The sequence below is a fragment of the Apteryx mantelli genome, chromosome 2, assembly GCF_036417845.1.
Source record: "Apteryx mantelli isolate bAptMan1 chromosome 2, bAptMan1.hap1, whole genome shotgun sequence".
Lineage (NCBI taxonomy): Eukaryota > Metazoa > Chordata > Aves > Apterygiformes > Apterygidae > Apteryx > Apteryx mantelli.
In genome coordinates, this window is record NC_089979.1 from 32,065,930 (window position 1) to 32,081,430 (window position 15,501).

A 15,501-nucleotide genomic window follows, 5' to 3' on the forward strand; every position below is an offset into this window, starting at 1 on the left:
AAAAAAACCCCAAAACAAAACAAAAAAAAACCCTGCCTGGAATCCAGTGCCAGGTTTTCACAGGAGACCTGTGTTGCTCAGTGGTTAGAGGATGCAAGATGATGTGTTTACTCCAATTTGCAGTAGGGATGATACAAGCTGGAAGGATAGTTTTGAAAATAATAAAACAACAAGTCTAAATTCTGAATCTTTTCTTGTTGAGTGGGTGTTTCAGCCTTGTAATATGTGGTAGGTGGTGCCTGAACACAGAATAGGGGAAACAAATCTGATTGCTTGTGGCATTGCTTGTCTGTGTTGTCTCTAAAGAGACCATCGGGGCCAGGAATTCACTTTGGTTTAAATCAATTTTCTTCTAAGTGAGGGCTGATTTAAAGAATGGCAGATCTATTTTACAGGTGAAAATGGATAATTTGTACATTTGGTAGGCAATAAAATTATAATACGTATTGCATTTGGATTAAATGGGTGTCAATTCTAGGATTTTTTATAGTCTAATGAGATGCAAGAAAAAAACACAACCCATAGATGTATCTTTTAACATGCCATGAGTGGCTGGATCGTGTTATTTTCAGTTTCCTCCTCTGGGATCCTGGAGAGCCACAGACTGCGTTGCCAGTGCTGCGCTTGGTTCTTGGTCCACACCCAGCTATACCTTGTAGCACTTCTGTGGATTTCCCCTGCTCACCCGTGCAGATTATTAATACTCTCATGCGCTCATGCTCTGCCCGAATGCAGGAACAGCTACGCCAGCCCCAGTGGGGCTCAGAGTTGTAGTGCTGCAGTGCTTGGTGCATGCTCGGGAAAATGGGAGCTATTTAGTCCAGAACTACATGAAATTTAGTATATTGTACAAGATGTCAAATTAAATGATTAAATTGGTCCTCCTGGTCTTAAAATAAATTAGTCTTGTTTTCAGCAGTCTTCCAAAATGTGGTGTAATGCCCGACAGGCAGACGAGAGGGGGATTCCTTCAAGATAGCCAGCGCCATAGGGAACGTGAGATGTTGGTTGGTTCATGGATGCAAGGATTGCAGGATTCATGGAGGTGCAATCAAAAGAGCTTTGGTGAGGGCTCAGTCTTCCATTTTTGGCATCCCAGCAAGCAGGTCCATTGGCTGATTTGAAAGACATGAATTTCTTGTTCCTCTTGTGGTCAAATACAGCAAAAGTTTCTTCAATATCTAGCTTGGTGGGAGTGACTATAAGCACAGAAATATGCAATACCATGTTTTTCAGTGTAACACTGGCTAGAATGATTTCAAAATTGCCCTTCTAATCTATTTTTGACTGAAAATCAGGTTTTCGGATTTTTTTCTTGCAAAAACTTTGGACTTTTCAACAAAAAGACAGCCACCTGAAAACCAAAAATAATGAAGAAAAAATCTGAAAATGTTACACCGTGAGCTTTGTTGTTTCATGTTAGTATTTTTTCTAAGAAATGAAATATTTCCCGTGAAACACTAGAGAGACTCTTATAGCATGTTCCAGGAAGGGGGGGGAATGCACAGTGCATCATGGGAGACGTAGTTTCATCTGAGAGGCCGACCCATAGCCAAGCTAAAATGCTCCTGAGACACCACAATAGCACTCTAAATCAAAACTGTTGGGGGATTGACCTAAGAAATACTGCTCTATAGGGATAATAAACAATTTGTCAAGCCACTAGAACATTCCCTAAAAAATGTGTGCTTGTAGGGAAAAAGAGAACAAAACACTTCTTTTCTGGATGGTAGCCTTGTGAACACAGCCCAAGAAAATCAGAACAAATCCCCTCTGATTTAGTCATTCATCATCCATAAAGACTTCTTCAACCATAGGACAGTTAGTTATTCTGTAGGTAAATCATAAATTAGAAGAGAATCCAGCTTTATCTCTAATATAGCTATTTCAGCTTTGGCACCAGGTTTTTATCAGTAAAATAAACAGGCATGACTCTGAATTATACATGGATTCAATTGGCTTTGAACTTTTAGAAAGTTCAGTTGTGCATCTGAAATAGTGAAACTGAGACTGTGTCTCCGTTCTAAATACACGCATCGGAAATGAAGTTGTAATGTGAGAAGATAACATTTTTGTATAGTCACTTTTCTGGCTCTAACTTACAGTAGCTTTAAAGGTATTTTATAAATAAAGTGATCTAGTGTATTACAACATACAATTGTACATTTGGGACATGTAATGCAAACCTTAATGAAAGTTCATAAGAATTTAATGTGCAGAAGTTATTTTTAATTCACAGTATCTTATCTGTTTTTAATTTTTTTTTCAAATTACAAAATGCAATTGGGCTGTTTTATGTACTCATTCTTTGCCAAATTTAATTTGTTTCCAAATTAAAGACGTTTTGCAGTTACATTGTCATGAAAAGCATCAGAAACCATTAAGTTTTGTCTTATTTTTAACTTTAAAATCTTCAGAACGTTACCAAAGGTATTTTTTCTAAATTTTGAAAAAATTATTTCTCTCTGGGACAAAAGCTGCCACAATAAGTCTATCTCTCTCTCCCCCCCCCCCCCCCCCCGCCTGAGGGGTTTGTTATCATCTGAAATTAAAAACCTCATGTAACCGGGTGCTCTCATGAATGGGGGCTTGGGGCTAGAAATCCCTGTTTGATTATTGGACCCAGCTGAAACAGGATCAAATGATTATACAGCCTGGCAGCTGCTCAGCTGAGCAAGGTCTATCGGTGGGAAACAGGCTCCTACTGTAGGTCCAAAAAGAAGAGTATGTCCTCCTTTCTGCCCGGAATGGGCAGGATATAATTTGTTGTTGTAGTTTCAATGTTTTGCTTGGGTTTTTTGAAGAATAAGAAGGCTGGGCCTGAGATGCACCTGGTGGTGGCAGTGGGTCCTGGTGAAAAGTGTGCCGTGTTGGAAGCAAGGCAGCACCGAGGAGAAGCTGTGAAAGCACATGGAAAAGTAGAAGCGCTGAGTAAAAGAGAGGCAAAAACTGTAGCCAGGGGGGCCTGTCCTGAAGACAGCCCTTCTTTCATTTTAAAATACGAACATGTGAAGATGAAAAGACTCTTGGGTGCCTGATGGACATGTCACAGTCAAGCTTGCAGAGGCAGATCTGAGCTGTTTTCTTGCTTCTCTAAAAAATCTAAAACCAGCAGTGGCCCCCCAGGCTCTTGTCCACTTGTGACTTCTGCAGTGGCAGTTGAGCTAGATGAGAGGAGCAGGGCCTGGCTTTAGAAAGGAGGAAGTTGCACAACTGTAGAGAGAGCTGTAAATGGAGCTGCCTGGTGCTGCAGATCCTAAGGATGAAGACCGACATCAGATTAGTCTGGTTATACCACTTATCCCATCATCCGCTCTTCCTTAGGCATCTGCTACTGGCTGCTGCCAGGGAAAGCATGAAATTGGGATCTGTCCTTTCAAAGAAAAGAGAATCTGTTTGAAAGGCTTGGGCCTTGCTTTTCCCTTCCTCCTACGTGCTTAGCAGAGTGCATCCAACACTTGGGAGGAGCAGACAAAGAAAAGGGAAAGAAAGGACTGCAAAAAATTAATACATCCTCATGGTGCACTTTGGCAGCACAGACCTTAAGCGAACTCTGATCATGCCTTCCTCTAGCTTGCTCAAAGAGGAAGGGCGTTAAAGGGAAATCGGACTCCTGGGGCCAACATCGCTTGGTGCTCTGGAGAGAGAGTGATATGCCACACAGCTGCCTCTAGGAAGAGCCATTCCTGTGCAAGTAAGTAATAGGGACTGGAAAACAGGTCACGTAGAAGTAATGTCTATAGCATTACAGCAGCGTAGAGGAGTGAAGATTTTGGCCCTCACTGTAGAATGAGTACATAAATGGGGTGGATCATGAAGCATTTCTTACACTGCTGCTTAATAAGGCACGTGCTATAGAGCCTTGCCAGAAGGGCAAGAAGAGGTGTGTACCTAGTCTGCAGTGAGCTTCAAATTCTTCTCTCCTCTACACCAATGTAACATCATAGACGCTTAAAATAATTCAGTGCAATTACTCCAGACTTACTGCAGGGTTACTCAACACTGAATTTAGTTTTGATCAGGATTCTCCAAACAGCCATATTCTTCATTTAAGCTTCCTCAGAGAATGCTGCATGGTTGATTTTCCACATGATTTTAGTGGTAAACTATAAAAAGTAAATCTTTTGTAGAAACTGGGACAAACTTAGTATTCAAGAATTTTCACATCATATTTTCCTTCAAAGCAGGCAGAGGAAGTGCTCAGTTATTTAGAAACTCATTCAGCAAGTTCTTCTCAGAGCTATACTGTCTAATGCATCAACCCGTCACACTTAAATACTTTAGGGCTCACTTAATGTTTTTGATTACCCCTGAAACGGTTCACAGAAGTTGTTTTGACAGAACCTAATTTTCTGTTACTCAGTTGTCTTTTTTTTTTTGTCTGAAGAGACTAGGTTTAAACCCTAGTCAAAGCAATTCTTCAAAATCTCCAAGTCTATAGGTATTTGTAATATGGTAAGTGTTCACTCTGCTTACACTACCTGTCAGGAGGGAACCCACTGTGTTTGAATGGTATTTTTAAAGTTATTCCAGAATCTGATTGTAAGGGATGTCACCTTTTTATAGAGAAGGGGAGATGCAAAGCAGTGTTGTACTGACTCTAGTTTTATTCAAATGAATCCCTAAATAAATAAATTAATCCCAAAATAATAAAATAAATCCCCCCAAATCCCCAAATTGGAGCAACAATGCATAAACAACAAACTTACATATATTAAGTCCTACTGTTTTCTATTGAACTTACTCCAACTAGGAAAAGAGCACTGCGTGTTTTTTGGCAGGAGCCTGTCTGGCAAATGAAATAAGTGAAACTGTTCACTCTTGGAGAGGGGGGTGAGGAAAGCTTTCAGGACCTCAGATTTCATAATGCACTTCCTTGAGCAGCTGGAGCCTCAGTGAATACCTAGGCTAGTTTTGAGAACAACAAGCTTTTCTAAGCACTCTGTTCTGACATTTCCTCCTGAAGTTAAAGTTGCAGTGAAGTTTGTGACCTGTGGCATAGAGCATTTAGGAAATAGTGCAGAGGGATCCACAAATCCCCGGTCTGCTTTGCAGCTCTCCGTAGTCGCAGGGCTTTTTCCTCTCCAGCTATTTCTGGACCCTGGGAGTTGAGACTGTTAGAATTAAGGCATTCTGGAGCTGGTGGTTTTAGCATTGCTTACATTTGGCAGAGGTTTGTTCCAGTTGTCTTTTGTATTTTAAAAAAAAGGCTCATAAATAATAATTTAAAGACTTCTGCAATACTGTGGATTAGAAAAGTACAAGGTTGTTTAGCTGGATTACTGTACAGTACAGTGCTTGTTTGAATAGATTTAATACGTGAGCCTGCTGAATGTTTAGGCATATTCAGCAATGCGCATACAAAAATGATGTATTTATTAATGATGGGTTCACCTGATGCATCATGCACCAGTGTTACCTTTCTGAGACACAGATTTAGACGGCTTTGAAACCTCCTTTCAGGGTTTGATGTCTACTACATACCCAAGGTAAAGAGCCAGATTACAAAAAAATCACTGATAGATATCTTTCCAGGGGATCTTGGCAAGAGGCTCTGCTATCAGCTATACTATTTCCTATGTCATTGCATCCATTGCCACAACCTGTCAAAACAGGTGTATTTATAGGCCTTGAGGGACTGAAACAAGAAATCAAACATTTCCACTTTGCGTAGCATCTTTCAACCAAGTTCCCAGGGACTGACACTCAGAGGACTTTGATATGTTTCCAGAGATTACTTAGCTGTACTGGGTATTTATATGTTTGCTTTAGAAATCTCCTACTGCTATATTAGGTCTTGGAATTAGAAAAAATTACTCTGTTTTTTTAACAAGGAAATCATCAATAAAGTGCTGATAGGCTTCAGGAAAAACTCACAGAAATATTTAAATCCCCATCACAGAAAATGGGGACTATATCTTACTGAATATTATGAATTGAAGCAAATTAAGAGCCGATATGAAAACTGGTATATGAGTGTGATTAATTAGAACTACTTTACTTAAAAAAACAAAAATAAAAACAAAAAAAAACCCAACCCGGTGCTACAATATTTCTTTGTGTTCTTCTTTGGGAGTAATTAAGCTCTAGGGTGCGAGAGGCTGCCTACTCGTATTAATGGCCTGGAATAGTTAATGCGGGTTGTGCTCTAGAACAGGGTTACGAATGCGAGGAAGAATCCTGTGAATTGTGCAATTCTCCTGGCACAGGGGATTTGGCAGGAAGTCCTCGCAGCGAACCTACTCTGGGTGTGCCTCCCTTTGTGGAGCGTGATGCACAGCTCTGTGTGCCTGAGGCTTTAAGAAATAATCATTTTCAGCAGTGTGAGGAACTTGAATGCATAATTTTTCAGGACTAGCATGACAATCATGTCTTTTTAAGAGATTTATGTTTACTGTATTGCAGCATCCCACTTCTCCAAAAATTTCCAACTGTGATGGTGATGAGTGCTGAGATAAAGTAAAGCAAGTTGAGTTAATGGATTTAGTCCTAGGATTGTAATGGATATCCTTAAAGGTGAAGTGCACAGGAAAGCAATGTTTTTCACTTAGCTTTAAAGAAAGAGCTTAATGCAAGTTCAGGGGGGGAGTATTCAGCTGGACTGATACTTGAAGAAGGTGCCTCTTTTGGCATAATCCCAGATGAAAATAGTGGAAGACTGACAATGATAATGGCATTTCAATTCACAGCTTTGTTAGGGCGGTATTAGGTGGGAACTAAAATGACTCAAATGTTTAACACATATGTTACTAAGTGCCAGGACATCATAATCCAGAGACTAAAGAAATTCAAATGCAAATCTGCATTGTTTATGAAATGGCTGTGATAATAAGCATAACTTAATCCTGGGAGATATTATTTCCAGAGACACTTATTCTAAAGAAAGCTGTATGGATAACTTTCAATGCTGTGGAAAGGGAATTGTTCTCTCCTCCTCTTCTATATGTCAAGTGATCAGCTTACAACCTTGTTGGCATTTGCTCCTGAGCAAAAAACAAACGATCAAAAGTTTTCTGCTGGCTACAAGCTCTCCACCCTTTGGAAATGTTCTGTTGACTGTGAATGACTTTTTTCTTGGTGTGTTTAACCAGTAGTAGCATAAATTTCAAAGGGGGGAAGTTCTGGTTATATTTGTGAGACATGAAAGGTGCTTTCCTGGGAAAGTGTGTATTCCTCCACAAAATCTGCTGGCATGGAGACCGGGAAACCATGTCCAGTGCTGGTGTTATGTGCCAAGTACAGCCTTAACTTCAAAACTATAAGTTTTGGTTGGCAGTCTTGGGGACTTCATGCTCTGCTGCCCCTCTCCCCTTTTTCTAACTTTCAGACATACTGTCTTGTACCTTTGTCCAACAGTTGCTTGTTTTCTCCCAAATGTTTCCAAATTCCAGACCTTTCAGTAGGTGTGTGTAAACTTGTGAAGAATGGCAAAATACTTCTTTTGGAGAAATTGCATCTACCAAGGATGATGGTCTTTATGTCATGGGAGGGAAGTAGGTTTTGTCTTTTGTTTGTTTGTTCAGTTTTTTTTTTGGGGGGGGTGGGGATCAGCTCTCTCTTCTCCATTTGTCGTTTAAGGCTGTAAATAGTAAAAGAGCTTTTGCTAAGTGGTTTTTCACTAGGAGAAAGAAAATTGATTTTCACCATGTAGCTGACTAACGATCCTTTTTTTTACATTATTGGAAATATCAATGGTTCAGGGAATATTTGTGGTATCAGCAGCCTTGCCTCTAATGAGGTTGTTAGGACTGTGTTCTCTGAGCCGGAGTAAAACCTTTGAAACATGTTAACCGCAATTTGATTGAAAAGGGGAGAGGGTTTTTAACAGTGAGCTTTAAGTAAACTGCATCTTTTTGAATTTCCTGGGCAGCTGCCCTTCTCTCTTTGATGTACCATGCCTGGTGATGCTGTTAATGAAATGCATAATTATGTGTTATATAATAAAACAGAGCTAGCATGAAGGTGGCTAATAGATTATAATGATGTGGAGGCCTGAGAAACTCAGGACCGTGGGGGTTGTTGAAAAGTGCCTTCGGTGACAAAGCAGATATTTAGAGAGCTTTGAATAACTCTTCTAATAAATTAATTGTGGTCTGTGTGTGTGTGTGTGTAAATGATATTTTTCAGTATTTTGTATATAGAGAGAATATTGGAAAAAATGGGCAAAATTTACTCGGCTGCTGATGTATGAAGTGTCAGTGCCAAGTGCTTCCAGCATCTATTAGCGCTGCAGGCTTTGGATAGACTGGTGCCCTAGGCAAAGAATTTTTTGGCACAGTCTGCTGCACCCGTAAGATCAAAAGGGAAAAAGCTGGCAAAATACACAGAAACTAAATTGCATCCTAAAGAGCAGCCCCTAAAATGCAGGTTTGGAATGAATATCAATAAATGAAACATCATGTTTAATGACTGAAGAGTTGTAGGTGTTTGGTGCCTGCCCCCAACTTCCCCCTTCCTTTTTTTGCTTGTATCACCTTTATTTTATCTCTCTCTCTGTCATACCCTATATACTTTGTTCCTTTCTTAAATCTTTTGGCATTGTCTTGAATAGATAGATATTTTTAAAGGAGAGGCTGTGTAATCTTCCAGCGCTGGACCCCATGAGCTCCTAATAGTGCTGGGCTGGGGCTGGGCTTGCTTGGCTGTAGTTCTGGACTTATAAGGGCCTGTCTGCTGGGAGAATTAGTACGCAGGGAGCTCCAGCATGAATTTACAATGTGCTAGTCGCTTGGCACTAATTCCCTGGGTGGATGCTTCTGGTACCTACTAAAAGTGCTTTTGTGTGAGTTAGCTTTGAGAGCGTTTTTGTGCGAGTTAGCTGGCTCCTTTTGGAAGGTGAAGTGTGTTGGTTTTTACTCACTGTGTGCCTAGAATACCCAAATGGGCAGTTAGTGCAGAATAGCTAATATGCTGTAAATTCACACCCAAGCTCACTGTGCACTGACTTCCTTGTGCAGACGAGTCCTGAGGCTCTGCACTTTGTCTCGCTCAGCAGGGAGCAGATGGCCCTTCTCTAAACAGGGAATACTAGCAAAGCATTATGAAGTGCACAAATATGTGTGTGTGTGTGTGTGTGTGTGTATCTATGTGTGTTTTTGTGTGTGTGCATACAGTTATATAAGTTCACATGAATATATGACAGTTTTTGTAGACCAGTTTGTGCTTTCTTCATTTTTATCAAGATATGCTAGGGAGGACTTTGCTTCTGCATTGCTATCATCCTTGTCATTAATGGGCTTAGTTCTTAGCTGTAGGTTTTTGGCAGGTTTTGCTGAAATCATTTTTTCCATTTTCTGCTAAGAGTGGCAGGATTATCCCTGTATTTCCCTCTTACTGTATAGTAACATACAGTAACATAGGCACCTTTTGTGTGTGATTCCCTTCCCCAGCATTTGGAATCAGAGTTGATCTCTGGAGTTAATTCTTGTATTAAGTATGCTTTTCTTGCTAATAAATACTCTCTTGCAACTTGAAAACCCCCAGTGAGTAGGAAATAATATTTTCTCTGGCTCTGCAAATACCTGGATGTGGAATCAAGTTCATTTTGCATAAAACCTTTGCTTTAGACAGAGTGTCACAAGTAATTTGATCTATAATTAGTCTACGCTTTCACCTTATCTTAAGTCCACGTAATGGGTTAAATTTTCATGCAAAGTTTTCTTGAAAATTTTTAAATTATCTTATCTGTTTTTCATATTCATACTTCAAATGTATCATTGATTTCTAAGTTGTCTGCAGCTTTGTCTTACGTTTTTGCTTTAGTATTAACTGTTTCCAAGAAAATTTCATATCACAAAAGTTGACTGTCTAGTTCCCTTCTATGCTGAGAATCTGGGAAAGCTGTATTTTGGCCAAAGCTTCAATTTTCTTTACGTACATACACAGACACACAGACACACACACACACACACACATATATATATATAATGCGCACACACACACACATATAAACATATATATATATATAAAAGGTGTTGCTTGAAATGCTTTTAACATGTCTTTAATGACCTCAACCATACTAGCTTGCCAAAGATAAACAGCATTGCTGCTCAGCAGGCACTAACTCTTGGAGGAAGTGAAGTCCGGTGCCGAACCCAGAGGCGCTTGCTCCAAGCATTTGCTTTGCAAATGTTCAATGCTCTGTTGTAGGGAAGAACCTTTCCTTCAGATCGCAACACGCAGGAGCCCTGCAGCTGTGGCAGAGTCGGCACAAGGCTTGGAGTTTTTCAACAGCAGATGTAAAACTGCTGAATGTTTGGGAAAATAAATGAGGAGGGGATGGCTAGGCCAGCTTAGGCCAGCTTGGCTGTTCCCACTAGAGGACGGACGGGTAGGCGGAATGGAGAAAATGGGATGAAAAGGAAGGAGGGAGAGCCCTGGAAAGCCAGACTTCTGGTTCTTGCTGTTCTGGGGAGGATCACAGCTGCTGCTTCTGAGATGAGCAGACAGTGCTACCACCCATCACGTCCCAGCTGCTCCTATGGCACCAGGCATGCCCTCATGCTCTCGACAAAGCAGGCAATAATGTCTGCTTGCTGTAGTCTGCCTGTTTTTGCCTATTCCTTGGGGTGGCCTTCACTATAGCCTATTCTTTTGTCAGTTTTGGCAGATGTCTAATTTGCTGGACACTTAGCTTCCTGCAGCTGGAAGAAGAGAGGCATATGGCTTGAATTCTCAAGTCTTTAATCAGTTCTTTTTCATGTTCAGAGGGTTTCTCCTGAATTTTGGAACAGTAGTGGTGGTATCTAGACAACTGAATGAACAAGATCTCACTGTGTTTGGGAAGAGATTATTTCTATATGGATTAAAGCGATCGCTTCAGAGTGTTTTCAGTCTAAGAGTTTTTAAAGTTAGAGTTTTAGAGTGTCTTTCTGGCTTTTTAGAGTGTTTTTATATATATATTTTTTATGCTTGGTGTATTCCAAAAGAGCTCCCACAGCAAGATACTTTAAAAATAACCTTTAAAGGAATCCGTAATAAAGGAGCCTCCATCTGTGTGAATGAGTCGTGGCAGATCCGATGAAGCAATTCTTAAAATTCCACAGTTGCTGTTTGCCTTTCAACTGACATGTTATTGGTGTTTTAAATAAAACAGTCAAATACTAGGTTTAAAAAGACATTCAGAAAATCCTTAACTATTCCAAGCAGAAAGGACAGTTGCGTGACCCTGTCATACAAGGTTGAGCTTACCATATGAATCCCTGTTGGGATATACTTTAAATCATCCTTGATGTTATTGTTCAAAACGTAGAAGTGAGACAGAACTAGGGTGAAAGTATAAATCCCGGATGCTGTACAGCTTATCAGGCAGAGAAATGTGTTTATTGGCATTCTTTGAATGTGGCTTCTTGGAGTACTTAACAATCTCTAATTAATGAGGTCCATTAAATGGTAATATCATGCTGTAATTCACTTTATCTAAATTGGAAAAAAGTTTCTCAGCAAAAACCTCTTAGTTTTAGGAAGAAATTTTGCATATTTAATCCCAGGATAATTGCTAACGTATATTCCTTTTTTTATAGGATGCAATGGTAGGGGAAATAATGGGAAGTGGAGATAACAGTTTGGATAAAAAGTAGTATTACAAGGAATATTTTTGTGCAGTCATTTTCACCAAGAAAAATATTTGACTTGATTGTGAGCTGGCATAAACTGTGTTAAGTACATTCACATTACTCTCTCCCTTGTGTATGATGATTCACTTTGAATCCCTTTACTCCAAGACAATTATATTGGTGTGATTTAAGTTACTGCACCATAGCTGTTCAACATCTGCAGTAGTAAACCAAGTGAACATAGTTTACCTTTGTGTTGTAGTGAACTAGCAGTATGGTGACTCAAGTGCAATGGTGAGAACTAATAGCTGAAAGGGGATAAATGATTAAAACGCACTAAATAGTTTGCCAGTCATCTGATCATTCCCTCACTATGTAGAAAGAAAGTGCAAGTACACTTAGGTAAGGATGTTTTAAGTGAGATACCATACTCTGTGTATATAAATGTTGCAGTGTAACAGTCACAGAGTTATGATCATGGGGAAAGGGATGTTTCTACCATGTCTTGTACTGCTGAACATTGTTCAGTACGTTAACTGTGTGATGATCCTGCTGGCTAATCTCCTTAGCTGGACTTCTGTTGAAAGCTTCTTGTTCCCTTTCCTGGCATCCTTCAAGATGATGTTTGTACAGGGAGCTTGTTCTGTCAGGAAGAAGTAGTATGGGAAAACAATTTTGTATCTCCTGAGCTCAGCAAGAAAGAAAAATATTTGGATTTGTTTGCATTTTTTAATATTTGTCACAGTGCCAAGCTATTTAAAACAATCTGGCTACTCCATCTCTACTTACTCTCTTCTGATACTGCAAAATTATCACAAGCCACCTGAAATACAGGAATCAGATGTGAGTTTTAATGTAAGTGCAGCGCTTAAAGCTGATAGAAACGGGAGGGGGAGCTGTCACTGCATCAGCCAAGGCACTTTGGTGGAAGTGTTGATTGATTACCTAACACTGGGAAAGGAGGGGGAGCTCCCTTCTACTTTCAGCACGGTAAGGATGACTGAATTGCTTCCTCTTCCCTCTAACCTTAACCCTTCCATGAAAAAAGTAGGTAGTCCTATGCAGCCTTTGTCATTGTCTCCAGGTATATGAAAAGATGGAAAGTCTTTTGTTCTCTTTTCTTCTTAGGTAGAGATCACAAATGATGTCCAGTCCTTGCTACTGATAATGCTAGCTGTCATGGTGGCCAAGATGGCTGGTGGCTTGTTTAATGCATCCTTATACAGTTCCCTCCTGAAGCTGAAATGCATTCCCTACTTGGACGTGGAGCCTTTTGTTCGTCACAGGAAAAAATGGTGAGACCTCTCATGCTGATGATGTTTAAGCTGTCACATTCTGCTCCCAGACTGTGTGGGTCCTCTGTGACCTGGAGTTCTGAAAGACAAAGGAGTAAAAGGAGATCCTAACCTGAGCAAAGACCCCACAGTGTGACCTGCTGTACAAATAAAAAAAAAAAGAGACTCCCTGTCTCTTAGAGTTTACAAGCAGAATCTGATTTATCGCTGTCACCAGATTCCTGAAAACCATAAATGCTCTAAAATGCCTAAATTGTCTAGTTAGATGGTGTTTATTGGTGCAATTGGTCTCATGGGAAACCTAGCAGAGGTTTTTCTCAGACACCTATGATACTGTGGCTTGCTTGTGAGCAGATGCTGTAGAGCATATGATCTACAAAAGAGTTCGTCGAGTCCTTTATGGTGGAATTTGCCTTTCTCAGATCCTCAATGACTAATCTAGACTTCCTATGTATTCAGTAGAGTAAGATGTACATCTTCAGACAGTGACTCCTCCTATCCAAGGATAGCAATTTAAGGCAGGTGAGATTATTTGTCTTCTGGATGCGCCTCCACTGACTGTAGAGAGAGACTAAATGAATAGCTTGGAATAGACTAATGTGTTTTAAAATCTGGTAAGATTTGTTCAGTCTGTACTGTGAAACTTCCAGTGTGGGATCTAGTTATCTGAAATTTCTGTCTGTCAGTGGGCATTTACGACCAGAAATTGACACATAAGAACCAATTTCTCCCCTAAATGTAAGTACTGTAAGAGCATAAAATTTTATTTCCCTATTTTTTATCATATATAGGTAGCAAGAACTATACTATTATCTTCTATAAAATAATTTTCTGTAATGCTTATTCTTTGAGAAATTTTCTGGGAATGAAGTAGGTAATGTGAAGAAATAGAAGGAAAAGTGAATCTATTTACTGACCACAGAAATACTTTTTCTTTTGTCTGAGGCATATTTGGATAGTATACCTCCATCACCAAAGCTGTTTGTAGGACCCTTCAGCTGACATTTCTCCTGGTATTATGGTCTACTGGAGAATCTCGTATCTTCAAATAGCCCTTTAGAAGATTAAAAATATTGGTGACTTGTTCTGTCCACGCTTTATAACTTTCTTCCACATGTAGCCGTATCTGAAAGTTTTTAGCAGGCATACTGGATGCTGGGTGTAATCTAGCTGTATTTGACAAGAGGGGAGAAAGAACCAGCAATGTGGTAGGAGGAAATAAAAACAATCTGTGATATTATGGATGTCTTCTATATGAAGCATGGCAGATAAAGCAGAGGGGAAGAAGCCATAAAGTTTCCCTTGGTATTCTGATTAGATGACAAGTCCATGGAAAGAATTATAGCTACTTTCCTGGTTCAGAGTGAGGTCCTGTTCACTTGAAGGACGAATATATGTATGTATGTATGTGCGTATATATATATAAGTGCGTGTGTATACACACACACACACACACATATATATAAATCTCATTTCCCTCCCATTCCTTTCCCTTTCCTCTCCAGGATCATTAAAGAGAGTTTCTGCATAAGTCGGTCATGGAATATACTGATACTCTTTTAAATAAAGCAAAAAAGATAGTATCACAACTTGGTAAAGATTTTATAGCTGGACGTGTAACAGGCTGCCACATTTTAGTCAAAATCATGTTAGACATTGAATAGTCTGTGGCACTGGCCCATGACTGGTCTCTCTGGCACACTTCTTGGATGCTCCATTGCCTTGTTATCCTTTTTATCCTCTCAAAGAAATGAAGCCTCACGATTCAGTCTAGTTAGACCTCCTCAGGCCTCCTCTGGATTAGTCTGTCTTGTAGTTTAGGCATCCCAAAACCTGAATATTGACTCAAGGGGATTCTGGATTTATAATTTGCCTCTTAAAAGGCATTTGAAGGAAATTAAGAGCTGAAGATGCAGCCTTTGTGAGCATTCCAAGCCAAGCTCCTATTAATTTGCTTAGCACAGAACTATATAGATTAAGACAAGGGAGCTTTTCTTTTTTAAAAAAAAAAAGTCTCTATACATATTTCCTTATCTCAGTTTCCTCATCTCCTCCAAGCATCCTTGAAGCTTGAGTCAGAATTCTACAGAAAGGTGCCTGGCCATGACTTTTCTTCTCATGTGTTTTCCCTGCAAACAGAGTTTTCTCATTTGTGTTCTCTTTAACTGGTTCTGCATTTAAACAAGATGCTGTGAGAGCCTGTCTGTCTGGTTTCCTAGTCTGTCTTTTATCTTGGAGTGATCCCCCTGAGTATCTCAGGCTCTGCTGGTTTTAAATTCAACTTATTTGTTGCATTTTGGGAGTACTTCTGTTCTTTTATTCCTGTACCCAGACATCATTTTGCGCTGGCCATCCTTTTGCCCTGGTTGCAATAGCTTGACTGGGAATTTTCAGCTTCACATTATCTCTGCTCTGGCAAAGCACAGGTGACACAGGTTCTACATCCTTTATGTTCAATGATATTAGCAGTTTCATAAGCTCACAAAATGTATAAACCATGCATTGTTGGATTCCCCAAATCATAACAGAGAATAAGGTCAGCTATGTAGTAACTGGTAACTACCACATGCTTATAAACAGGTGATAAATTGTATAGCTGTGTATGCAGAGTGAAAGGCTTAGATAACTAACAGCTTGCTTAAAAGTCACAG

The 15,501-nt window shown here is 39.8% G+C and overlaps 1 protein-coding gene across 1 annotated transcript in view; it reads left to right on the forward strand.

The window, feature by feature from the left end:
• Positions 1-15,501, forward strand: part of LOC106494429 (chloride channel protein D-like) — an 82,849-nt gene that overhangs the window by 32,302 nt on the left and 35,046 nt on the right. Inside the window, exon 12 of the mRNA XM_013954668.2 lies at positions 12,684-12,850. Coding sequence (XP_013810122.1) covers positions 12,684-12,850 — 167 coding nt within the window. The remainder of the gene's footprint in view (positions 1-12,683; positions 12,851-15,501) is intronic.